General features: G+C 43.7%; 1 protein-coding gene across 1 annotated transcript in view; it reads right to left on the bottom strand.

Annotated features, from left to right (window-relative positions):
* Positions 1-24,965, bottom strand: part of BARD1 (BRCA1 associated RING domain 1) — a 46,280-nt gene extending 21,315 nt beyond the window's left edge. Inside the window, exons 1-6 of the mRNA XM_035536819.2 lie at positions 24,784-24,965; positions 24,646-24,702; positions 21,152-21,297; positions 12,377-13,365; positions 4,174-4,254; positions 3,303-3,475 (exon numbers count right to left, since the gene is read on the bottom strand). Coding sequence (XP_035392712.1) covers positions 3,303-3,475; positions 4,174-4,254; positions 12,377-13,365; positions 21,152-21,297; positions 24,646-24,702; positions 24,784-24,938 — 1,601 coding nt within the window. The 5' untranslated portion in view covers positions 24,939-24,965. The remainder of the gene's footprint in view (positions 1-3,302; positions 3,476-4,173; positions 4,255-12,376; positions 13,366-21,151; positions 21,298-24,645; positions 24,703-24,783) is intronic.
* Positions 24,966-27,729: the final 2,764 nt, after the last annotated feature.

Below are 27,729 nucleotides of genomic sequence, written 5' to 3' on the forward strand. Positions count from 1 at the left end.
GGGTCCTCGCCTCATCACTACAATAGGAATACGTACAGTAACACTTCAGCAAGGGAAAAAGTCTACAGAAGATCTGGAGGCCTCACTTTTTCCAGAGGAGGGAGGACTGGATTTTTGCCAAAGGAATGAAACAGATCAAGGAAGACTAGATTTGTTCCCCAAAAGATTTTAAGAAAAAAACATATAAATATATACTTATAAACACCACACGGTAGAGATTCCAAGCAGCCTGGAGATTAAGTCAAGAACACTGCATATTTAGAAGTGGGTAAGAAGCCATTTGTGATGCTTGAAAGTACTGCAAGCTGTGACCTATCCTATGTCACGCTGTTTTAATATACAACTGAATGTTACCTATTTCCAGGGAAAACTAAACCAGAATTTAAGATTTATGTAAATCTTTCCGTCCGTGATTAAAAAGCTCCTGTTTCAATAGAAGGTCATGTTTGCTAATGCAGAATGAGCTGAAATAGGCTCAGCTTCATCTCAGTTTGTCTAAGCACATGTGGTAGAGACTAAGGCTAAGAGGAGACCTGAAAAGCCCACTGCTGGCATTTGGAGTCTCTGCCACGCAAATCCTCCATGCTTAAGTCCTGTCAAAAGTCTGCAAAGCAGGTGTCTGTGCTATACTTTTAAATACCAGGCAGAAAAGTGGGAAGTGTCACCCAGCTGGAGACTAATACTCAAGTGGTTTGAAAACAAGTTTCTGAAGCTCATAGAATCATAGAATATCCTGAGTTGGAAGGGACCCATAAGGATCATCAAGTCCAACTCCTGGCACCACACAGGTCTGCCCAAAAGCTTAGACCATGTGACTAAGTGCACAGTCCAATCGCTTCTTAAATTCAGACAGGCTTGGTGCAGCGACTACTTCACTGGGGAGCCTGTTCCAGTGTGCAACCACCCTCCCGGTGAAGAGCCTCTTCCTGATGTCCAGCCTAAACTTCCCCTGCCTCAGCTTCACACCGTTCCCACGGGTCCTGTCACTGGTGATAACAGAGAATAGGTCACCTGCCTCTCCACTCCCCCTCGCGAGGAAGCTGTAGACTGCGATGAGGTCCCCCCTCAGCCTCCTCTTCTCCAGGCTGAACAGGCCCAGTGACCTCAGCCGTTCCTCATACGTCTTCCCCTCTAGGCCCTTCACCATCTTCGTCGTCCTCCTCTGGACACTCTCCAACAGTTTCACGTCCTTTTTGTGCTGTGGTGCCCAGAACTGCACACAGTACTCGAGGTGAGGCCACACCAGCGCAGAGTAGAGCGGGACAATCACTTCCTTCGACCGACTAGCGATGCCGTGCTTGATGCACCCCAGGATACGGTTGGCCCTCCTGGCTGCCAGGGCACGCTGCTGGCTCATATTCAACTTGCTGTCAACCACAACCCCCAGATCCCTCTCCGCGGGGCTGCTCCCCAGCGTCTCATCGCCCAGTCTGTACGTATAGCCAGGGTTGCCCCATCCCAGGTGCAGGACCCGGCACTTGCTTTTGTTAAACTTCATGTGGTTGGTGATCGCCCAGCTCTCCAATCTGTCCAGATCTCTCTGCAAGGCCTTTCCACCCTCATCCGAGTCCACAACTCCTCCAAGTTTGGTGTCGTCAGCAAATTTGCTCAAAACACCTTCTAGTCCTACATCCAAATCATTTATAAAAACACTGAAGAGGACTGGCCCTAAAATGGAGCCTTGAGGGACCCCACTAGTGACCATCCTCCAGCCAGATGTGGCCCCATTTACCACAACCCTTTGAGCCCTGCCCATCAGCCAATTGCTCACCCATCGCATGATGTTTTTGTTTAGCTGTATGCTGGACATTTTGTCCAGTAGGATCCTATGGGAAACTGTGTCAAAAGATTTGCTGAAGTCCAAAAAGATCACATCAGCTGGTTTCCCTTGATCGACTAGATGGGTGATCTTATCATAAAAGGAAATCAAATTTGTTAGGCAGGACCTACCTCTCATGAACCCATGTTGGCTGGGACCAATGACTGCATTGTCCCCCAGGTGCGCTTCAATAACTTCAAGGATCGTCCTCTCCATAATTTTACCAGGCACTGACGTGAGACTGACAGGCCTGTAATTGCTAGGGTCTTTCTTACCCTTCTTGAAAACTGGCACAACATTTGCCAGCTTCCAGTCCAATGGGACCTCTCCAGAATCCCAAGATCATTGAAAAATAATTGAGAGAGGTCCCACGATGACGTCAGCCAGCTCTTTAAGCGCCCTGAGTTAAGCACCTTAAGTTGTCAGCTTAAGGTGTAGTGTGATGGTCTTTGTTGTTCAAGAACAAAGTGAAGATGAACAACTGAACCTTTTTTTTACTTTTTCACAGTTTTGGTGGTTTATTTTGTGTGGGGTTTTTCCCCCCTCTTCTCCAACTCCAGTGTTTTCAAGACCAGGATTGTTTTTGCAAACCCTGTGCTTTTCCTCAGAATACCTCAGTTCTGCGATCTTTGAGAGTGAATATTGTGAGTTGAAGTGATTAAGCTGAACGTGTTTATGTTCCTTTATGCTCCCGGCAAGGAAATTCATGTCATGCAAGACTTCATCCTGTCTTGTTACTTTATACACACGCACCCCTATTGACATGTGTTAGACTCAATTTTTATATATAAAGCTGGCATAACAGCAACACTACAACACCTAAAACTACATTTAGCACCTGATATAATAATAGTTTGCAGGGTTATTCCTTACCTAACATACACTTTAGCACTTCCTGTACATAAATGCCAAAATCTTCAACAGGAATATCAACACAGATTCATTGAGAATATGTCTAAGCCTTTTAGGAATTAGGAAGCGTACCGAGGATTAGTGCTTTGAAATGACAAAAAACAAGAAGAAAAAACCTTCACAAATCTCGGTTTGTCGACGCCACTTAAAAAGTTAAAAGAGACTGGACTGAAACAACTTCTGCTAGCACGTAGTGTAGGGAAAGTAAAAGAGAAAAACAGCTGTAGCAGTTCAAAGCTCCTATAGTTCAGCATCCTGTATCTGACAGTAGCTATAACAAGATGCCAACAGAAAAGGGTGAAAATTGGGTAAACATATTTTGTTACTTTCCTACTTTGGTCTCCAATTCTCCAGCCACTTATGACATTCTCAGAAAAGCTTCGGACAAAGTTCAAATGGGAACACCTACCTTGAAAAGGGGGATACAAGCATAACAGAACTTACGTTTTACACCACTACCACCACTTCTAATAATCACATTTATTACTAGTTTTGCTTCTTATTTACTTAACATACACCCTGGAGGCTGCAGATGATGCCCCAGCTAAAATAACATTTCACATCTACTTACACTGCATCGCGGGAGGCCCCGTGCAAAAGCAGCAGCTCAGCAATGCTCACGTGCCCGTTCTTGACAGCATCGTGCAGGGGCGAGTCGTTCTGATAGCCCGTGGTGTTCACCAGTGCTTTGTGTTGCAGCAGCAGCTCCACCACCGCTTTGTGCCCATGGTTACATGCCTCGTGCTAGGAGGGGAAGGCCACAAGCAGTAAGGAGGGAAAACTCAAGTGGAACACAGTTCAGAGCAGGTACCTCTGTCACACCAGCCAACACATTCAGACACCTCTCAGCAGAAGGCCAGGGAAGACAATGCAAGGATACTGCATTATGTTCCTGACATGAATTAACCTTGAAACCTGGCACTAATCGCAAGCCTAGAGAGAAGCTGAACAAAGGCCAATTGTGTGCAAATTAGACCAGAGAGAACAAAGCCTCCCTGCTTACAGACTCAGTCAAAAGTACTCTTTGGGAGAGAAAGAAGTCATCACTGAAAAAAACTTATTTACTATAATTCAAGTATGTAATACTTTTTCATTCAACCACTGCATATATTTCCTAAATTGTAAGGAAAACACCAAGGGCATCGAGAACCCATAAAACATACAAATTATCTGCAATTGATCCTTTTGTAGTTATCAGTTACATTTTCTGCATTTGCAGAATCTCAGACAGATTTGTTGGCACGTTCTAACCTAGCAAAGGAGAGGTGGATTTGGCAGATCAATAGTTGCTAATAGTAAATTTTTACACTTTATCATTTCTCCACCTTGCACAATTCTTTGTCAGTTAAGTGCATATAAAGGGAAGCAAAATACGAGAGAAAAGTAGGGATGGAATGAAAAGTGAGAGAGAGACAGATGGCAAAAAGAAGTCTACGACTCACCAGTGGTGTCCAGCCAGCATTGTCCTTAACATTGGGATCTGCCCCATTTTTCAGCAGCTGTTCAACAGCTCCTAAGTCACCCTGCAAAAGTGAGAAACATGATTGTTATTAAAAGGTAATGAAGAGACAGAACTGTTGTCTCCGTGCAAGTCTACCTGCAATAAAAACACAATGGTATGTCTTCCAGGATAACAAAATCTCAGCTGGTTTGGAAACCACTATTTCTCATTGCTGCTCATTTAAAAGCACCTACATACTTCATACAAATATTTTAAAACTAAAAATCAGGTGCATAAGAGTCCTAACTCAGAATCCTGAAATGGGCAGGTTTGTGCTGATTACTATCCATACACTAGAATCGACTGCAAGGTTAAGATCAGGAATGTTTATTCAGAAGTTGCTTCTCATTCCAACTGGATGTTTTATCTTTTACATCTAAATAACTGTCTAGAAAATGCATAGATAAAATAGATTAATAAGCCTGGCAAGCTGCTAGAAATTTTTCCCCACAAGTCAAAAGAAAAAGGATTTCTATTTAACACTAAAATTACTACCCACGTTGAATCTTACAGAAACTTTCTCTGACAGTTATTCTAAAAAAAATGTTTTCATTTGATTTTTGGAAAAAAAAGCACACCACATTCAGGTTTTATTATAAGCAAGGAAATGTATGTGGAAAATACAAGAAACTGATGCACAAGATTATAGAAAAAGGAAAGAGGCCAAGCAGAAATAAGATGAAGGAAGCAACTGGGGAGAATTTGTGAATGTGAGGTTTTGATGTTCCTAAAGGCAAGCAGAAAACAAAGTTAGCGATAAGATTGGATCGTGTACAGGTGCAACTATAAATAGGCAAGGAGAAGCCTCCTGCAGAAGCTGAGGCAAGGAAATCTCTGCAGTGCAGGTCTTAAAGCAAGAACAGAGTTCATTCCATAATACACAGAGTTCTGTGCCCTCATGCAGTGGCAAGTCAAAGAATCCTTGTTATTCCACAGCACACCTTAGGAAGAAGTGAGAAAATAATAAATTAAACCTTAAATACAACAAAAAAATTCAATCCCATTTTTTGTTACCAAGGAACACAGCTGATAAATAGAATAGCTATAATCTTCACTCCTTAGAGAAAATATTAAGTCATCAAACTCTGCTCAACAGAAATAAATCCAGCAAGCAACAAATATAAACTCAAAATTCACCAAAAAAAAAAGTGCCAAGAATCACTGGCTTTAAACTGTCAAGCAAATTAACACATGAGGGAAGCTTCATGCATTATATTCACAGCCTGGATGTCCCAGCAAAACGTTACATTTCAGAGCAATTAAAGCACGTGCTGCTTTATGGTTGCAAGGTAACAGACACGCATCAAGTCTCAATAGTTATTCAGAAGCAGCTAAGAAAGTGATCAGCATTAGATCTTCTCCTACAGAGAGAAGATACAATCATCTATAATAAGCGAGATCTGAGCTTATCATTTAAAGTTAAGTTTGCAAACACGTTCGGCAAGGGTTTGACATTTCAACAGTACTCCTTTAGAGCAGGAAGTATAGCTAATAATTTGTGTGGGCACTGGCTTATCAGAGCTTTTCAGAACAGCAATGTAAATGTTGATTTGTAAAGCATCACTGGAGTTTTATCAAAGGAAGCGTCGCTGGCGTGGACAACAGTACAGCATCTGCAGAACGAAAACCAGGTCCAAGACAAAATTAGGAGACTGGCGTTTTCCTGTTACAGAAGAAAAGCCTGTCATTGCCTTGGGTGGAAATGGAAGCTGCTCTCCGCAAGTGGCACCGCACAACCAGAGGGGCAGCAGGGACGGGAAGCTCTCAGTGCAGCCCATCAGGATTACAAGTGGCACGTTAAGAACATCATTCAGAGCCTCAAAATTAAAAGAAACATAGCTAGAAATTAAGTTTTAAATTCACATCTATGCCATATGCTAGGAGGACATGCCTTTGTCCCCTAAGAAGCTCTCCAGTTGGATATTATATTGTGAATATTTAGCTAAAACCCACGCAGGCAATTTCAAGAAGCAGATCCTTAGCAGATCTGCTTCGTGTTAGAGCCCTGCCTGCAAGGAGAGTCACTGGCACCTGACGGCGATCCCAAGAGTAGCAGCGACTGCTTGACACATTAACCAGGTCTATCAAAGTTGGCAGAATTCCTCGCGTGTGTAAAGTCAGTCCGTGTTTTACACAATTTTAAATGCGAGAGGATAAGCACCCAGCAGGGTTAGGTCCCAGCTGCAAACACCAATGTACCAGACTTCTTTCCTCCCCAGGCAGGAAAGCAGAAGAGACTACACCAATCCCCAGCTATTGCTTTGAGATTACCAATTCAAAAGTGCTTCCTAAAATTATACTCTGACTAATATTGAAACGGATTTTGTCCATGGTCCCGTGAGTTCACTTATCCCAGCAAGACAAGTCAGAGCCCTAACTACACCAGGTAACAGCAAGAGGAGCCTAAGAGCTCATCTTGGCAGTCCATAGCAAGAGTGGAAACAACTGGAGATGCTGCTGCTTCTAAAGTTGTCCAGAGGACAAGCACCACATAGAAGAATGCTATCTGGAACAATTAGCAGGGAAGCATTCATTTTTAAATCTCATAATGAAGGATTACAAGCAGCTTCTGAAGAGGCTGGAACCACCGCAGAACGTAGAATTATTTGCTTGGAAGCAGTAAAGCAAAGGACATTTGAAGCTCGTAACCACCCTTATGTACAGTGACAACAAAACAATGCGTCGAGTTGGCTCTTCCTCTGCTACAGCTTAAGGGAGCTCTGAAAATCTCAGAAGCTGGAAAGGCAGTGGGGCCATCTGTTGGCAGGTCTAGAAGACAGCGTGGCGTTAATTTCCACAGAGAAAGGTGTTTACACAGCTTTAAAAGCACGCCCCTCCCAGGGAGAATCCAGCTCCTGCAGATGCTGATGGGAGAAGCCCAGACAACTTGGCTTAGACCAGGTTTTGTTCCCCAAAAGACACCTTTAAATTAAGTTACTGAAAATATTCTAACTGTTCAAAGAAGAGACCCAAAGAATTAGGACAGCAGATGAAGGCAGGTAAAAAGCTGCACCACATCAACCAAGTGCTTCTCCCTTTGTTTGCAAAGGTAAATGAGAAACTTCAAGCTTTAGGTCAAACAAATGAGAAAAAACACCTTTCAAACCCAAATACATTTGCTTGTTAGGATATGGCACAGCAGGAGGAAAACTAGGTTATTTACAGCTCACGCTAAGTGGTTAAAGAGGACAAAAAGTGAATTACAGAGTAATTGTGAATGCTCCAACTGTTTCCAGGAAACGGGGAGCTTCTCACCTCAGATTTCTCTAAATTATTTCTCTATCCACGACGGGAGCAACCATAAAGGCAATCTGGTTGTAACAGGAAAGATACTGACAGAGGAAGATGTCTGCTGGCCTGGGAGCCTGGAACATCCTTGAGACATGCAGCTGGCATCCTCCAAGTGCAGCTGGGTACCTGAGAACCTGAAACATCCTGAAACACCCTTGATAAGCTCAAAAAAGCTGCACTAATCATCATCAGCAGCTGAAAAAACAGAAGTACTTCTGAGGAAAGTAAAAATCAGACCGGGAAGGCAAAAACTGATCTAAGAAAATACAAACCAGCAACATCTATTGGCTGGTCCAGGTTAAAAAACAGAAGTCAGCAACAGGGTGCTGCTGTCCTACACCCCTAAGGTCTCTAAAAATAGAGAAGTCACTCTGTCTACCCAAAGTGGAGCATCTCTCCAAGAGCTTTCCCTGCATGAACGTCTCCAAATGAGATCTCCTGGACAGCCGAGGACACCTGGCTGACACCAGACCCCGTGACACAGATCATCACTGAACCAAACTTCAGTCCACCGTCGCTGGCCCCGCTCCTGGGAGCAGTTTGGTGAGAACTCTGCCAGTAGCACTTTGAAATAATATAGATAAGCATACATATGGGGAATTAAGCTAAATATAGGCTTGCTTTACTAGTGGTAATTTGTGGTAACTTGCAATAAATCACTGTAAAGGAATAAAACTTCTGCGTGCTTGTATGTTGCAGAATGCGAGGAGCCCACTGTCACCACGTTTACACACCCACAGGCTGGGTAACTTACGGGCTGTGACAACCCAGCAGACCATTTCCTGACTAGCAAACATAAGGATGCAGAATTGCTTATTTGTGACAAAAAGACAACACGGGAGAAATTAAGTAATACAAAAAGTAATAACCGAGCACTACAGAAAACAAAACGGCAATGCATTTCTAAGCTTTCGGACCAGTATTTAGAAGATGGACTGCTTTCACTTGGGGCTAATTTTCACGTTCTTAAATTCTGCATTTAAAATGTGACCTCATGTTTGTCTTAAGCTACCTGCTGGATACTACCCGTAACGAGGGGGGCTGTGCTCCTGTACCACGGGCTCTTTTCTGTACTGCCGCGCAGCTGAGTCACAGAAGCAGGAGGCCTGGACACAAAGACCTTGGAGAAAGCGATGGGTGAATTCAGCACGAAGCAGCTGGCAGGAGGATGCTGTCTTGCTCAGGACAGGCTGGGGCTGTCAGAGGTGTAGCTCCTGTACCCACCGTGCTGCTAGGAACCTGGGGGCTGCATGCATGATCTGGCACTTAACCACGAGATACGTGCATGGCTGGTACCAAAAGCAAGGGACTGCACAGCTGGCTCGGGCAGCGATACCTGGAAAAGGATCCCAGTTGACATGGTGGCCAGCCGATGCTCACAGCACCTCCCTTTGCGTTCTGATGTGCTGTTACACAGCTAGTAACAAAGCAATAAAAAGGAAGAAGAGTCTCCCAGGCTCGCAAGGAATTATCTAATAGTTATTGCAGCGCTAAGTATAATGAATATGAAGAGTCCAGCAGCGCAGGCTAACCGCAGGTAAAGCCTTCTGAAATCCCTCCCAGCCAGAGCTGCCAGATCTAAAGGGCTCCCGGAGCTGGAGGCAACCACAACTGGTCCTTCTGGCTGGAAACAAAAGTCAAAACCTTCTCCCAGCCACCCTGGTGCTCTCCTCCCTTCCCACTCCTCCCCGCCCAGCCCCAGTGACCCCGCTCAGGCTGGGCAGAAGAAAGGCAGCCACCACCAAGACCCAAAATGCTGCACCAAAGTACAAAAAATTTTGATTTCTGCACTAAATTTAAGACACTGTACTACCTAGCTAAATAATACTGTGCCACAATTAATTGTCATATACTTAAGAGCTGGCACTGTGAACAACTGATTATTTTACTGGGGAAAAAACACTGTTATAGAGAAGGGCTGGTGATGGGGACAACTTCCAACCAGTTTAGAATATTAGGAGTGCAGGAGGTCACGTTTTGCATCTTTACTAATTGGAACTTTTTACCTTTATTGACTATGGAGGAAGATGAACATGACTGCTGTCTGCTGTGGGAAGAGAGGTATTTATTTCAATTTATTAGGGTAACTCTGCGCGGAGTTGACCCATGCTAGAATCTTTCTCGAGAACCGTTCTGATTTCAGTAAGCTTCTCACTAGGGTAAGAGTAGTAAATGGGGACGATCCCTCAGAATTGGTTGAAACAGCACAACACACTTAATTTTAATGCCCCATAACGTTGTTAATTATCTTTTAAATAAGAAAAAAGGTGATGAGCTTTCATTACATTCAGAGTATTAGACCCTAACAGCTAATGAAAATGGTACAGATATTTATTTTGCTAATTAATTAAGTCCTAGAGAATATGACTGTTTCACTTTGGGGACAGGGTGGCTGTTTTAAGACTGTTTCTCACTACACACAGGGAAAAATATTGCTGACTGTGGAAACAAGGAGAAAAATTCACCTGTAACACAACTGGAAGATAAACACAGAAATACTTCTTTCCGAAACCAAAGATCTGACAGGGCTATTTTTAAAGGCACAATGGGAATATACATACAGGATAAAACCCAGTATTTTCAAGACCAGCTTCTTTGAGAACACATACATCAGTCCCAGCACTTGTTACGTGTAATAGCAAGGCTCCTGCACCTAGCAATCTAGAAACACACGGGTTATAATGAAGATACTTGCATGCAATAAGAGGTTTTCTTGCAATTGGTACACGCTCCCAGCAGATTCGTGGTGATGAACCACTATTGTTTGTTCACTGCTTTGCAAAGTAAAAATTAGCAAACCCCATCATGAGTAGTTCTCTGGAAAGACCCAGTCCTCATGTCTCCTCACCCATATTACCTCCTTCTACAGACAAGGAGCTGAGGTTCACACAGCAGAAGAGCTTTCTCAGTTGCACTGAAAGTTTAGTAGCTAGAAACAGATACAAGGAAATTAAGACCATAACCAAAAGACGACTCTCCTTGCCTTATTTTAACTAGATTTAAAGGGGTATGGTACCTTTGGCATCACCCCAGAGCCCTAGTTAGTTGACCATGCCTTTACCAAAGAGCATCTCAGTACAAACAAAGGAGCTTTAAACAGCTGAACCAGTGAGGAACAGAAACTACTTCCCCTCTTGCTCAGTGACTGAAAACGTTAAAAAAGAAACCATAATGAATTCACTCACAGGACTGAAATAGCATTTATTCAGGTGTCTGCCCACCCCACTGCCTACAGCACAGCTGGAGCTCAGCATTTCAGCCGACTGAGGCAGAATGTAGCCCTGTACCAGTCCCGAGAGGCTACACTACCAACCTTGGACAGCTGTAACATGTTTGTTCTTTGTCTCTACAGCACCAACTGCCTAATTTTTACCCCTTTATCTTCAAAATGCTCTGCAATGAAAAGCCTGGCATATCACTCTACTCTGAGTCTCACAACAGGCTGCAGCGATGCTCTCCTTTCTGGGATGCAGAACTTGTGTGCCAAAGAAGGATGGGGCGTAGTGCTGGAAGCCACACCTGTGCGAAGACTTGTCAAGGTAGCTCAGTTTTCAGAACCAGTCGTGATGGTATTCTTTAGAAATTCCCAGAAAGTCATGGGAGAATAATTTGTAAACAGTGCTTTAATAAAGAGGAATATAGAAGCCTTATGAAGAGAGGTGGCAAGATCTATCCTTTAAAGCTCTTGAGTCCTATGAGGACAATGTTTCATTTTCTCCTCCCTAATTCAGTATTAATGGCATCGAGTAAGAGATTTGAACTCAACTCAGCCCAGCTGCCACTTCCATTTAAAAAGGTCTCATGTGCAGCAGGAGTGGCTTATTAGAGTGCCTTTGAAAGAGGACACAGTTATTTATCAAGAACAGCCTTTGTCTCGACAAATAGAAGTGCTGTATAAATGTCAGGACGCTTATAGGTGAATCAATTCTACCAGCACAGGCAGTTTATTAACAACACGGTATTTCTATATTATGATTTAGCACAAAGTACATTTAAATTGCCAGAATACAAATTCTTTGAGATGCCCTCACAGAAAAGAGCTGCCATATTAATGCATTTGATGAGTTTGACTGTAAGCTTTCAGCTTACCCCACGTGTGTAGCTTTTAAGCAGTAAGAGGGAAGGATAACCCCTGCAAAGGGCAAAGCCCACAGTGTTTTATCCCAGCAGAATTTGGCTAGGACAATAACTCGCAGCAAGATGAATAGCAAGTGTCACTGAATAATATTGATCCTACATAAAAGCAAAGTCTCCTGAGAATATCTCAGCTCTCCTCGTGCTCCCTCTCCCTTGTGAGGACTGCATACTGAGGGCATAGGGCTTAGCATGGAAATCCCATGGTGCCGTATTTTGAGCCTTCTGAGCTGCCACTGCCATCAGATGGGGATCTCTACGATTACAAAATATGTACCAAAGGTTGCACGGTCATCTTTATGTCAGTAATTCAAATCCTGCCCTGACTGACTTACCAGGTCAAGTTAAACCGATCGAGGTCACTCAGGGAGATCTGGAATTACTAGTAATACTCCTTGCAAAAGGTCACAGAGACAACTTCCCAGCACAGAAAGCCAAAACATTTGAATGGTTATCGCTTCTCAGAGCCCAAAAGCAGAACTGACACTGTGATACGCTGAGACTCTCCAGTATGAGATCTTTGATCATTCCAACAGCCATTTCTTCCTGAAGGCACAGAAACAGGTTGCAAGCTCCTCACTAAACACAGACAACAAAGACCCCAAGGTGAGCTTTCCCCACAAAGCCAGGATGCAGTGAAGTGGTTTTCAGGATATTTTTAAATACAACACCATCTTTTTAGACCCATTTACAGCTGAGATAGAAGATGACAGTCCTACCTTGATGGAAGCAACGTGGAGCAAAGTCTCTCCTTTGTAGTTTCTTCGGGCAACCGCGTTAGCACCACCAGGGGACTTGAACACAGAAGGACTGTGTGGTGTTCCTACTTGATTACACGCCTTGGAAGTAGAGGGAGTAGAGGGAGATTTGGGAAACGAAGGACTATTCATTGCTGCAGAGCTTCTTGTCTTCATCGCAGTGCCAGCAAGCCTTGATACAGAGGAGGAAACCTGAACAGGTGTCTTGGGTTCAGTCGCTTGGGAGATGGGGCTGCCCTGAGGCGACTCCTCCAAGCGAGCTGCCTGCCTGCCTGCCCTCCCACTAGTGCTCCCCTCAGCTCTTCGGCGCCTTTTAGTCTGAGACGAAACTGGGAGGCTTGATTGCTCCCTTCCACGTTTCAAAGGCGTAGTTTCATTTCCTATTGACGGGGATTCCTCTGTAGCACAATTTTTTTCCTTGCTGACATGTGCAGGACAGGCATCCAAGCTGTTATTCTCCTCTGAGGATTGTACCTCTGGTGACATTTCTAATTTCTCCACATTTGTGTTGGAGTCAGCTTCCTTTAGAGGCTCCTGTGGAAGTGTCTCTTCAGGGCTAGTAGGCTCTGGAGTGCACAGGACGACTGGCTGGCTACAAATGGTCACACACTTTTCCTTGGAAGTCTTCTCCTCAACTCCTCCTTTGTGCTCAGGTTTCCCTAAGCCCCACACTTTGTTGATGTCTGCTAGACGTTTTTTCTTCATGTTCTTACTTTGCGTCTGTGCTGGCTTTTTTGTTGGCTTGGGTTTTTCGTGAGGAGGGGAAGGAAAGAAGTGATAAACTGAAGATGGGTCTTGGCAAGGGCCATCGCTTTTAGTCTTAGGCTGACCCTTGTTCAGGATGCATCGAATCTTCCTGCTTCTTGGGCTGAACCACATTTTTATCTGTTCCTTCTTACTCTTTTTCCCAGAGTCGGAGCCTGTTGGTGTGGATATACATTCTGTTGAATCTAAGTGGAAAAGGGAAGAGGAAAAATAATTTAGAGTAGTCTTCAGCAGAACACCTCAAAGGAAAAAAAGAGATCACAATAACAACGACAACAACAACCGTAATAGCTGATGACATGTTAGTAAATAGAACCTATGATTGCCTTCATTTCTTCTGAAGACATGCAATGGCTTGCAAACAACTGGCACTGCCAACAGAAGAAAAAAAAAAAAAAATCACACCACTGGAGTTTGGGGATCCCAGTGCAGCTAAAGCTATCTGCTGGGCAAGCGAGCATCCAGGCAGAGAAATTCCATCAGCTCTCCGGGTTCAGAGGGCAGCACATGCACACGAGATTTCTGACCAGGCTGTACAGAGGAGAGAAACTGGTTCCCTCACCCAGTGGTCTTTGGCAGCAAGTTTAACAAAGTAACCTCTGCACATGTACAAGAGCACAGAAACAATTTTCTAAAGAGATATTACAGTTCATCTGAGGAAAAACACAAAGAGTAACTGTAATCAATCAAAAACAAAATGGTTATACGAATGTTAAACATTCCTGACAAACATTGGCTAATTCCACAGACACAGCAGGTGAGTCAGAGGAATACACAAAACCTACAAGTAATTGTGTCTTCTCGTTTCAGCCCTTGCTCCTTGGTAGTAAATAGCTCCGAGGAATTTTTTTTTGATGATCTCAAACATTTTAAAAATATGCAATAGAACAATTTCATAAGTCACACTGCACAGCATATTGCAAATCAACAGCCTAGATGACAGAGGAACATCCTGTACATGAAACAGCAGCTGAGACCAAGGGCTACAGACGTCCCCTCAATGGCCACAGAATCACAAAATCACCCTCACGCATGGAGGAGATTGTCCCTGAGCCTCCTTTTCTCCAGGCTGAACAGCCCCAGCTCCCTCAGCCTCTCCTCCAGGAGAGGTGCTCCAGTCCCTTCGTCATTTTAGCAGCCCTTCGCTGGGCTTGCTCCTGGAGCTCCAGGTCTCTCCTGTACCAAGACCCCAAGACAGGGCACAGCACACTTACATTTTTCTTTGAAAGGAACGTTTCAAGGTTAAATGTTTCCTCATTTTTGATTTAAACTAACCTACTTACCCCTTGAATAAAATAGGCTCCAAGGCACGAGGAGATTTAGCTAGAGGGATATGCACGGCATCAGACCCAAAGTGTCTTTAAGAACACAGCTTGAGGCAAGCTAATCAATCATTTAGTTATTTAACAAAAACTACACTGTACAGGCAAGATAATTGCCAAGTACAGAACTGCAGCTATTTGCTCTTCCTTTAGGGCTGGGCTTGGTGCAAGCAGAATAAAAGGACTGAAATTGAGACTGAAATCTCATAACTCGCTAGCCTTCAGGAAGATATCATATCCAATTTCATTCTGACAATAACATTGAAAAAAAAGAGCTTGATTGCAAACAGATGCAAAATATAAGACAGTTACTATTTACTTGTCTTGCCTTCACTGTTTACACAACCAGCGATTCCCTTCTAAAATATTTACCTTGCTAGGACTATCAGTCATCTCCAAGTAAGGAGCAAGAATGAAATCAGCCTGCAAAAGTAATTTGTCCGACAACTTTGTGATGGCCAGAATTCTTTTTGATGTGTAGAGCAGACTAAGACTTGAAAGTCAAGAGACAAATGCAATCAAAGGCGCTGTCCTTCAGATGTAGGATCTAAAGCAGCGTAACACAATTAAGTATTTACACTGGAAGCTCTGTATATGCCACTTCTGGCAGCCAGAAAACTTGTGAAAAATCAACCACGAGGGTTCTTAAACAGATCTGCTCATTACTGGTTGCTCAGCGGGGACTTACCAGCCAGGTTACTAAAAACCTGCTGAAAATACACCAAATAAATGCTTTCCTGGGATTATTCTTCCTCACATGCAACTACCTGCCATGTAAAAGAACAGGGGATGCACTCAGGGAACATGCCTAAAAGGCCATCCAGACTGCAAAGATCTCCCTGCACGCATCCAGATGCCGGCTGTGCAAACCCAGGGAAGCTCCTGCTACTTCTGCCGGGGAGTTTGATGTCTCCAAACGGTGCAAGTAAAGGTAATAAGGACAAATGGCAGACCTGCCCTCCCTCAAAATCCAATCCTTCAAGGGACTCAGAGCTGGGAGAGGGAAAAGGCAGTGCTGAGAAACTGAAGGAAGCTGTTACAGTTTAATACGTAAATGTTCGTTTATAAAAAGAGGGCATTATCTGGTAGCTAAGTGTGCTCAGTTCAACTACCTTCAGAGAAAATTGCTCGTAGAGAAATTGATCCAAAGCAATTCTTTCCTGTCTCCAAGTTGGAAGCCAATCAACGGAGCCTGCATCTCAACAGGGATAAAAAGTGACTATGGATGATTAAGATTTAATTGGCTTATTAATACATAACAAGTTTCCCCACAAATTTATTTTTAAAGATTCATTGAGACAAGGTAAATCAGTGGAGCATGACTTACTAATTCTCTATTTCAAGCATTTGCACTAGTGTAAAGACTATCCACAATAGCAGTATTAGAACCAGCCTAAAAAAAATGCAATTTATTTACTTACCAATGCCTACACATTAACCATAACATCCATATACACAATATTAACTAAATCCTTTCTAAATTAGGCTTCTTTGCACACAACAAACACAAGTTTCTTAATGCTAACATTTAATAGAATTCAATTTCTTGAGTATTAAAAGGGCTGAGAGTAGACAAAAAATAGGAGATGCGCAGTGCCTTGCAACTGGAGAACTACATTTCCAAGTTTTGCTGTAGTGCAATAACAGACTAGAGCAGGAAAAAAGGAGCAATTAGAAAATGCGGTTTAGCTATCATTAATCTGCATCAAAGGAATATAATGATGCACATTGTGTGCCTTTCAAATTATTCTCTATTACGGGTTTCAGAACAGAAGTTGAGAAATCTCTTTGACAAACTAGTCCCTTATTAAAAATCAAAGGGAAGTGCTTTGGTACCATCTGTGCAACATTAGTGCCTTCACTGAAGAATGATTATTTTGCAAGTGAAGTATTCAACATGGGGGGCGGGGTGGGGGGGAGGGAGAAATTCCAGCTATTCAAAAAACTCAGCTTTGGCTATTATGAAAAATGTCACAGCATACATGAAATGCAATGCAGGCCCTTACAACAGGAGTTCAGCGTCCTCCCCTCCACATCAGAAAACGAGAAACTAAACTGTGATACTATAAAGGCTAATCAAAAGTTAATTTCTCCTCCCGTCCACAAGCACCAACACAAGCTTAAGAAGATTTGACCAACACCTGCAAAGTTCTAGCTCTGTATGAGAAGAGGATGGGGGGAAAAAAATAACATGTTTTGTGACTGTTGGAGTGAGGCAGATGACATTACAAAGAATAAAGTAAAATCACCTACAAGTGGTTGTTGGGATAATTTACGGCAATTTCTTTCTAAAGAATACCACCCAAACATCTGAAGTATTTAGAAACTCGTTTTCAAGAGCATCTCTGTCAATGAACCGCCTTCACCTCTAGTATGCTAGATACTATGTCCATGATTCAACAAGTTCTTACTAATTACCCAGCATAATTACTGTAATTTTATATTGTAGAGTAAACGCAAGTAATAAGTTTCACTTGCAAAGGGAATCAGAAATAGTGGTGGGGGGAAGCCTTGCAAATTCTGCAGGAAGATAGACAAGAGTGAAATAATCCAAAGATTAATGCTTTTTCCTCCTCCCACAGGAAACGGGGACACTTCTACCCTGCAGAAGGCTAGAAGTGGAATAATACTTATATTATTAATAGTGATCATCAGCTGTTACAAAAATAACCGTGCTCTCAGGAGAAAGATGCTATCATCTCTCTCCTAGAAAGATTGGAGACAACCGCAAAATGTATAAGTGATAAGCCACAGAGTACTTCCACATGTTGGAAGTTTTAATCAAACATGTTCTTAGTTCTATAAAATAAAGCATTCTTGATACTTTGCTTGCCAGATTAAAAAAAAAAAAAAAGCTTCCAATTGGGAACTTATTCTGGGATAAATAAACCATGAATTAAAAGATTACTTCTCCATCTGATGTTGCCACAAGTGACTACATGTTGTTGCCAGCAAGGTTCCTTTCAACACGCATCCCCATTGGGGTATTTTTCATGTAAGGTAGGAAGCTTCTTTAGAAAAATTGAGCTTTAAAAAAAAATACGACGACAAAAAATAGATTTTCTCTATTAAAACCAGCAATTAAGAATTGTATGTAAGTTGAATGAAACTTTGGACAGCAAGGCATGCCCGTGCAGATTTACCAGCCTAATTTGAGCTGGTATGCTTGGCATGCTATAGCTAATCGCTTGCATGTCCAAGACTGTTTCAACATGAAGTAACACAAATTTGTGTTTGTCCAGCACTGAAATGAAACTGGAAGATTCAAACACATCTCATCAAAAATGGTGATAATGTCCTAAATGCTCTATCAACATTCACAATGCCACTTCTCCCAATCTGGTTTAAGCCTTTCCTCCTCTGTCTACAGGAAGAGGACACTGCTCAGATTGAAATGCTGACCTTGCTAATAAAAAAATAATGATCTTAACAATGGTTTCCAAAGCTAGTGGATTTGAATTGTGTGGAGTGAATGCTTGTTCCATAATAAAGGCACAAAGTAGAGAGCCAACACAAAGGCCTTGCCACAGACCTTGGTCCATGTAAGTTTCTCAACCTTGGTCCTTGCATCTCTCAATGCTTCAAACATCCAGGGCTAGACAGAGGAGCATTCCCTTTTCTCCTGTCTGTCTTTTGTGTTGTTTATCAACACCAAAGCTTTGTTAGTGTGTTATTCTAGCTCAGCTGAGAAAAAAAATAAATAATAATAATAATTCTAAGCAACAGCAGACTGTCCAATTCTGACTTTATTTTCTTACCTGTAAGTCCACCAGCAAAAGTCCTAGGGAAAAAAGTCCCCTTCTTTTCAAGGAGGCTGCCTTTTGGTGGTTTGGTTTTTTTTTGGTTGGTTGGTTGGTTTCTTTGGTTGTGGGGATTTTAATTATTTATTAAGCTAGCCTGCCTCTAAAAATCTTAGTGGCTTTGCTGAATTGGCACCTATGGAGCTGTTATCCCATCAGCCACAATTCTCAAGATGTCTTGGACTTGGCAACATTAGAGCCAAGACTGGAGTGCAGATATCCCATCTATTAAACAGCCAAATTCCCACCATCCTTGTAAAGGTACGAAGGTGAACAGTGAGAAGGACAGGCTGCTCTTCTTACCTTACCACATGCTACGGGTCTAACATCTCTAATGAATTAATTAATTTTCAGACTCAGCATTTGCTACTTACAGTTTGAATTTATTTTCTAGCCAATTCCAGGTCCCTTCTGTTTGCCAATTCCTCTCCAGTGATCCCCCAACAGTACGCTGTAGTGTAATCTGTTGTGCTTCCCTTTAAAAGGGAAGCATGAGCTGTTTTGTGCAAACTGTCCTGAATTATTTGCTGTTGCTTTAGAACAAACAAAAAAAGCTATGCTTATCCCACCTTATCCCAGCAGAGCACCAGGTGAGACCCCTCTTCACGTGCACCATGGAACCAGCTGGGTACACGGATTTTTACACTTGAAGCGTTCAATGTGTGAGCTTAAATCTATCCCTTTCAGCCATAGCAGTTCTGTGCACTTCTAAAGACAACACATAGATCTTACTGGGCTCCAAGATCTGTCTTCTCGGATTAAAAAAAAGGTTAGTGTGACTCATTTTCATCAGAAACTTCAGTGTCAACAATGTTCTCAGACAAATGCCTCTAGAAAAGCCACAATTGTCTCAAAACTAGACACATAAAACAAATACGCAAAACAGAAAAAACAAATGTATGAAGAGATCCCCATTTCAACTCCTTTTCAACTGCTTCATTTCCTTTCCTCCGTAGAAGGATTGTTTTTTTTAGTGTGCCTCTTTTACTGGAAGATAAAAATACAATTTCTGACCTTCTAACAGAAGGAGAGAAGAAAACATAGTTGACGGGAACATAGCAAAAGTAGTGCTGTAAGAACATGAAAGCAACTTCTGAGCAAGAAAAGCCCCGATTCTCCAAACTCAAACATATTTCACTTTGTATATACTAAGTTCAAGACATACGTCTATGGGAAGTGACAGATTTGCCAGAGATATGAGTGACAAAACATCCTAAAGGATTTGCTCTCAGAAACCTGAAGCTACAGCATCCTGTTATTTGCCATAGTACGAGACAACTGATTGTTGTTAGAGCTGTGCTCATTTACCTGTGTCTGAACCATTCACAGCAATGAAGTTGGGAGACTTTTCCCCTTATCCTCACTACAAAACATCCAGAAGACCACTGATGTTAATACAGGGCAAAGATGAAGTGCGATAGAAAGCAAGCTCCCACATGAGCTCATAATTTTAGCTCCAAATAAAATGCTTGTAAGCTTCCATTTTGAGCCAGCCTTTAAGTCACAATAAAAATCGTGATATCGTTTTAAGGAACGATAAAAGGACCTCATCTTGTTCTGTGCTTTAGCCACACCACACAAAGCTTATTTTCCAAGAGCTATGGGACTGAATGTATTATTTAACTTGTAGCACAGTGAAATTTCAGGCCAATTTGTAAGAGTTACTCCGGCCATAAGTTCTGCAAAACGTCTAAACAGCATCAATAATCGTAACAGGCTGTATGTTAAATGCTGCATTTTAGCATTACAAGTAGCTCTTCTCAGAGATTCTCCTGCAGCTAGATTTTCAACAAGCCTTCACTACTTAAAATGTTTCCCTGAAATCACATTTAAGCTATCATCTACAGTTTTCTATGCTCTGGAAGATTTTATATCTCTATAAAACGTATTCCTATGCAGTTGGACATAGGCTTCCAGTCTCATCACTTCAATCTATTTTGATGTCAATAATGAGCTACATCGTTATTGAACACGAAGGTGCTGATGGGATTAGACTTAGAAAAAGAATCCTTTATTTAGACAAACACATTAGGAAGCAACAATGAAGGAAGAATTACTTTTTCTGCATCTGACAGCTAAATGAATGTTTTCTAAAACTTGGAATTACATAAAATGCTCCTCTCTGGGCTTACAGAAGAGACACATTCACCTACGCTCGTTTCACTTCATTTTTCCCTACTTTCACAATCAGCCTGAAATTTGATAGAGATGAATTCCCGGAGCACAATCTCTGCAATCTTCTAGCACAGTCAGCAATGACAAAATGCCATTGTAGCAGACTAGCTGATTGTTTGGGTCCAGAATAAAATAAATGAATTAAGACTTGTCTCCTTCTCTCTTTAGGCAGGGGGTAAGGAGAGGCTTTCCCTGTGCAAAAACCCAAAGCTGAACATTACTGGGACACCATGCACGTCCTGGTGCACAAATAGGTGAGAGGTGTGATAATATATGCCTTAATCCTTTAAGAGGGCCCCCCAAAGAAGTGTACGCTGGAGAATCACGCATTTGCGTTCCCTTAGGAGCACAGGATACGACAACTTGTGCCCCTGGTGTGTGCAACTAACTGCCACATGACTTGGGAATATATCCCACTTTCATCTAATTTTGAAAGACAGATTCTGATGAATTATGGATAACCCGCTCATGCAGATTTCTTAGTAAAACAGATTTGAAGAACAAGCAATCCATACAGACAGTTCTCTTCACATCAAGTTTTCCAAACATGGTTTGGAACAGACTTCCAGAATCTTAAGCAGGGCTGCACTGCTCATTCTCTACCAAGCACATGCATGGAAGGAAACAGAGCGGCCGGGACTCAGTGGCTGTCGGAGACCCAGATTTGCTCTTACCCGAGGTGTCTGCGCCCAACAGATGCCGCAGTTTGCTGCAAAGCTGGATCATGTTATCTAGCTGCCGGTTTATCTGCACATCTTGCACCCAGGCTGGCATGTGGCACACCGGGCATTCTGTGCCGACACAGTCGCCCACACAAGATCTGAAAGTCAAAAGTAAAAATCCATTATTTGCTGTAAATTATCTACAGTGCTTGCAATTAACCTTCCCACAGCCAAATGCTGAGAGAATCCCTTAGCTTAACGTTGACAAACTGCTATTGTAAAGCCCATACAAGTTAGTCACAAATGCAGGAGAGGACATTCATCAAAGCAAATGACAAGCCATAATTAAGCAAGCTAAGTCCAGAGCCTTGTCAGAATGATGCCATGGTTATTGTACGACACCTACAGTCGCAGTCTGATCCAAATTTTCCAGGTATGCCGAAGCTCCATTGCTGTTTGTCTCTCGACAACAGTTTGAGCATAATTGTTAAAGTGCCACTTTTGACAGCTCAGCAAGAGGTATGGCTATTCTTCTACAGCCAGCTATTTTTAAAAGAAGTGACAGAAAGCCAGCTCACGCTAAGTTCTCTTCCACTTTTGCCTGCTTAAAATTTTCTTGATGTTGTGAAGTTTCACCTGTCTGAACGTTTTTCCCTAAGAAGCCCCCCATGGATCTGCAGGTGTTCAGAGTATTCCATCACTTGTCTTTCAAAGCATTTATGTCAGGAGATGAGCAAAGTGGGGCATGGGGGAGAAACAGGTTTATTTAGGTAAGGTCATTTAAACACTTGTAGCTTCTTACCAATATCACTTTCTTCATATCAGCTTAAAATCTTTTCTTCATTTGATTAGGCCAGTGAGAGGACCTTATGGCTTGCTACCTGAGCTGCATCATCCAAAAGGCGTTTTTTCTTCTCAGTTCCAATTTATTCTAGTAAACGTGTTATAGTTTCACATAGCCAAGACTGAATTAATTTCAGAAAAGTGTCTATTAACTTACCACCATGTAGCATGCACAATTCTAGCCAGAGGTACAAAATTAAGTATGAGCAGATTATATTAAACATTTGGAGCAACAGAATGCAAGTAGTACTGCGGCACTGTGACCTCAACAGGAAGATCAAAGTCAACGCACATAGACTGTAAAAGTAGTCAGGTTCAAAGCTGACAGTCATACACCCCAAAACTGGTATCATTATCAGTTAACAGCATTAGAAGTATAACAACTACCAAATACGTTCAGAGATTTTTTTCAGAACTATTCTCTGCACTGGCATCTCTCCCTCAAACACACGTATCATGTTTTCAGTTAATTTCCAGAAGGATGTAAAATTTGTCACGTAAAAATTGCTGCTAGGTGTTTGCGCTTTGCACTGTAATCAGCCTGCTCCAGGAGCGCAAAGGACCTCTGGAGCTGAGACACTGCTGCGATCAGGGAGGCTGATGCACAGCTCTTGACTCTGACATTTTCTACATGACATGGACAGATCACTTCAAGCAAAAATGAGAACCGACCAGGTCTTGTTCTCTAGGAACGCTGGCCTCAGGTCTCCCAAGTCTGTAAAGTGTAGCGCAAAAGAAACACACAATGACTTTTATACGATGACATTTGCTAATTATTCTAGCTGTTGGCTTTTTACACTCATTACCCATTAGCTGTAACTAACGCTGCAGAATTACTTAGACAAAACTGCAGGAACGGATCTTAATAAATATCCCTGCCCATAATAAAACGCATGCTGAGAGGGAACCTGTTACATTAGGTGTTACCTAATTATCGCATCCTGTTAGTTTTACATGTTTCACTTAATACACCAGAAGCCAGCTCTTGCTATTCATCCCACTCCTTCCCACATATTATATTAAGGAATGTGCTTCTTTAGCCGTGGATCAAAAGCAGTTCATGTCCGAATACTGCAGGTTCATCCCACGTCCTACCGGGTTTGTTTGTAAACAAATTAACCTAAATTTCCTTAGGCCTATTTAAAAAGAGTAGCCACAAGTCACGACTGAACCACCAACAGACATTAAATTGATGAGTAAAAGGCTGGATAAACGAAAGAGAAAGGATCAGGTATAACAACAGGGGTCATGGCAAGTAAACCTTCTCTAGAGCACAAAACAGCTGCTGGGGAACACTTAAGGATCCTACTGGCTACTCTTTCCAGCCTCAGCAATGCAAAGTGCATCATGCATCATCTTCTGGTGTCTCGAAAGTTTTTCTAAAGCCAAGAAAAAAAAAACTTCAAACAGCAAGTGTTTGAAATCCATCCTCTAGAATGCATCAGGATCATCCAAATAAAATCACAAGGCCTCGGATGCTCAACAACTACACAGTGGTTACCAGTAAACCACTGTTACTCTACCCTTCAGAATCCACATTACCCCTCATAAAAAGAAACATTTCACAAGATAGATATGAACATACTTATAGCTTGTACAAGCTCCTGGGGATTATCTCACCAAGTAGTTTGTGGGCAGGAGTACAAATGAAAGAAGGAACAAAGAACTGCTTCAGAAAGCAGAACTTTCTGCAGCAATTAGGGGCCTAAGCTGGGCAAGAACCCACAGGCCTGGATGGCAATAAGCTCCTTGATCCATACTTGGGATCAAGCATCCTTGGGATCCATACTGCCTGACCCATACTTGGGGGAGGAGATGCTGAGGGCATCTGCTCTTTAATCACTTTCTCATTAAAATCAAGAAAGTATCTTTTGCTACTATTTTAGTCATCAGGCCTATAACACCTTAAGTCCCCATGAGAAAGATGCAGCTGAAGAAGGGAGTAAATACACAGCCAGTATGGCATGAGAGTGAGTTTTCCTCCACATTTATTGGCAGGGTGACTGTAGTATTAACAAGGGGCAAGGCTGAACCTCTAGACTGGCTTAGAAGCAGAAAGCGTCCATCATCTCCTCTGGAACAGGTGTAGTATTTTAATAGAGTTTACATCCCTGTGGTGCAGCAAAACCGTTTAAGGTTTATGACGGACCCTTTAAGTACCTGTGTTTGCTTTTGTATACCACAAAGAGCAGTGAGATATGGGAGAGTCACAAGGTTCAGCTGCCTTCCCCTTAGGATGCTCTGGGACAGGAGCCGTTCGCCTCTCCGCCTGTATGGGGAACGCAGGCAGATGTCCCAGCACAGGCCACGTGATGTCTGCCTCCTCAGAGGTGGTTAGCAGGATGTCAGGAGACATGAATATGGGAAAAGTTACACTGACAGGCCTGGGGGAGCAAAGCAGGCTGCTATTTAGGCTGTTTAAGGAGCTGAAGATGCAAAGAACCTCAAGCTGTCGTGCACCCTCACCCTACTATGACTGATACTGACTTTGCCAGGCCGACGATGCCCTTAGCAGCGGGCAAACGCCCCAAACCCTTCACCCAACACCCCAGAAAGCCTGACCCCAGCCCCCACAAACCCCACAGCCGCCCCATAGCGGTGGAGGGCAGCAGCCCCCTGCCCAGCCCGCGGGGCTGTGTCCCCCGAAGCCCCCAGCTACTCACAGGCAGAAGACGTGCTCGCACCGCCCCAGGGACACGGGCTCGCTCAGAATACCTGCGCTGAGGGCGGAGGAAAGAAAACGCCATTAGTTTTAACGCGGGAAGAAGGCTCGGTAACAGAAGGGATGAAGCGCCCGTTACCAGCGGGAGCAGCTCAGCGCCCTCTCCAGCCGCCCCAGCGCGGCTCGGGTGAGCGCCCAGGGGTGCCCCGGAGGCGCCATGGGGCCGGGCTGCCCGCCCGGGTCCAGCCGGTTGCCGGAGCGGCCGCGCAGCGCCTCACGGGGCCCCGCCGCCATCGCCGCTCCGAATTGCCCGCCCGCCGCCATCGCGCATGCGGCACTCGCCGAGCCCGCCCTGGGCCGGCGGGGGGGTGGCTGAGGGAAATGGCGGGCGTGGCGCCTCTCGGTCAGGGTGTAGGTGATTGAAGCGTCTCTTTTTTACTATGTCATAGAATCATTAAGATTGAAAAAGAGCTGCAAGATCGTCTGGTCCAACCATCCCCCTAATACCAGTATCACCATGTCCCTAAGCAGCACGTCCAGCCTTTCCTTGAACACACCCAGGGACGGTGACTCCACCACCTCCCGGGGCAACCTGTCCCAATGCCTGACCACTCTTTCTGAGAAGAAATGTCTCCTCATTTCCAACCTGAACCTCCCCAGGTGCAACTTGAAGCCACCTGTGAGAAGAGGCTGACCCCCAGCTCCCCACACCTCCCTTCAGGCAGTTGCAGAGAGCAATGAGGTCTGCCCTGAGCCTCCTCTTCTCCAGACCAAACACCCCCAGCTCCCTCAGCCGCTCCTCACAGGACTTGTGCTCCAGGCCCTTCGCCAGCTTCGTAGCTCTTCTCTGGACACGCTGCAGGGCCTCGATGTCCTTCTGGTAGTGAGGGGCCCAAAACTGAACACAGTCCTTAAGGTGCGGCCTCACCAGAGGCCCCTCTCCAACACCTCCCCGTCTATAACAAACAAATCTAACATATCAGAAATACCTCCCATCTAAATAATACCTGAAACCCTCAAGCAGGGGCATCACAGTGCCCCAAAACCCCTGAAACATCTCCAGTACCCCCAAAACTCCCCAAAATGGGTGCAGTGGAGGCTCAGCTCCATTCCCATCATATAACCCATGCATATCCATCATGACGGCCAATATCTGTTTCTTCCCTTTCTCCTGCCCCGCAGTCAGAGCTAGGTGGGAACGTTTCACCGCTGTCACATGTTTTGAGGTGTTTTTTTTATGTTTCCTGGCCTGTGTGCCTGGTAACGCCTCACAGCTCAGCCCAGCCTCCTGCTTTCGGTGGGCTGCTATTTTCGTCGGGATGCCTCTGTGGAAGCCTCCACCGCCTCCCCTGCACGGTGTAATTACTGAAGCACATAAAGAAGCTATAGCAAGAATTTATCACTTTCAGGTAGAAATACTCCCGGCCAAATAAAAGATAGAGTAGAAATGCCACAAGCAATTTATAACAGGCTTTACTGACATTTCACATTGAGAAGCTCCACCAGTGAGCAAGCATCACGCCATAAATCTCAGTGCAAACACGATTAAAGCAAGCGAGTTATTCTTTGAGGGAACTTCATCACAAAAGTGACGCGGAGCAGGCAAATTTGGCTGGCAAGAGCAGCAGAAAACAGATGTTGGTATGATGTCACCAGCTGAAATTTGGGTGCTGTTTTGGCCATTTATGGAAGGTTAAATATTGGTCTTTGCAACTGATATTAGCCACAGGTACAAGGAGAACATCAGCCATAGGCACGAGGAGATCAGTGCCATGCAGGATGCAGAAACCTGAAGTCTCTTAGGTTCAGGATGGTCATCTGGAGCACGCTGAGGTGTGAGAGGCTGAAACACCATCAGGATGATGGTGGGGACCAGTACGTCCCTTGCTCCTGGTGGTGCCTCATCCCATCATACGGTCACACACCAAAATGTCTGGATACAGGAGAGGGACGATGTCGAGGCACACAGCTGGGACCGGCACCTGCTCCATCAACCCTCTGAAACCAGGATAAACTTACAAAATAAGCTAATACCGTCATTTGGCTATTAAACACCAATGGTTTCCAGCGTTAACATACTCTTTCCTCTTGCTCAGCTCCTGTGAATTTGTCCTGCATTCCAAAAAATGAGTGCCTGGCATCTCCTGGCATCTCCCAGTGTGTCATGCCAGAAGATGGCAAAAGGACCTGCTGCTCAGGTGCAACTTTAATGCAACTTGAGGCGTTTGAGCACAAGTTACAAAAAACACATGATCCATAGAGCTCTTGAGTCAACCTGGCATTTATGTTCACAAAATATGAGGTGTCGATATATACTGTATAGGACAATAAAACAGATAAGCACCTCGTCTGCCTTTCCCCTCGCTGAAATATGTTTACTGTCCCTCTCGATAAATCTGCTTGTGTGAGTGTGGTCTCCATTGTGCTGAGACATTATGTGAGCATTTACAAACATTTACAACTAAGTTAAACTAAGGCAAAGTACTGCCCTGGGCAGCCAGCCTCAAACAAATACTTGTGTTCAAGAAAGATGTAAAAGTCACAAGTGATTCATTTGCCCTAATTTTATAAAGGTTAAGGAGCGGACGCTCTTGGAAATCTAAGAAACATCTTCCCCTGAAGTGAATTACTGCAAGCAATTGGACAGTCAGGAGCAAAAAAAAACGATGCAGAGAACAGGAGGAGTGAGAAATATATTGCCAAATTTGGTTTATGCAGTATTTAAAGTACAAGGAAAGCCATCCCAGGCAGTATAAGGCCCCCACACTTTAAAATAAATTCATAGTGTGACAGCAAGCTGGTAGAGTGGTTTCAGCAGTGGTATGATGTAGTGCGGCAGTGGCACGGGGTACACGTGTGAATCGGCCATGCTGCACCCCACCAAGACAGCAATGATCCTGGCCATGCTAAGCTGATAACATGGTTTTCCAACAGTGTAGGGCTTCAGAGCAAAACAGGTGCTGAAGGATGGCACAGGTAAAATCCTACTGTGTCATATCATGCGTGGCCCATCTGGTAAAGACCCTTCTATGCAAATACACCGCTACCTGATATCCTATTCATTAGCAAGGTTGCCCAGCTGCTT

The sequence above is a fragment of the Cygnus atratus genome, chromosome 6 (genome assembly GCF_013377495.2).
Source record: "Cygnus atratus isolate AKBS03 ecotype Queensland, Australia chromosome 6, CAtr_DNAZoo_HiC_assembly, whole genome shotgun sequence".
In the NCBI taxonomy this organism is placed as follows: Eukaryota; Metazoa; Chordata; class Aves; order Anseriformes; family Anatidae; genus Cygnus; species Cygnus atratus.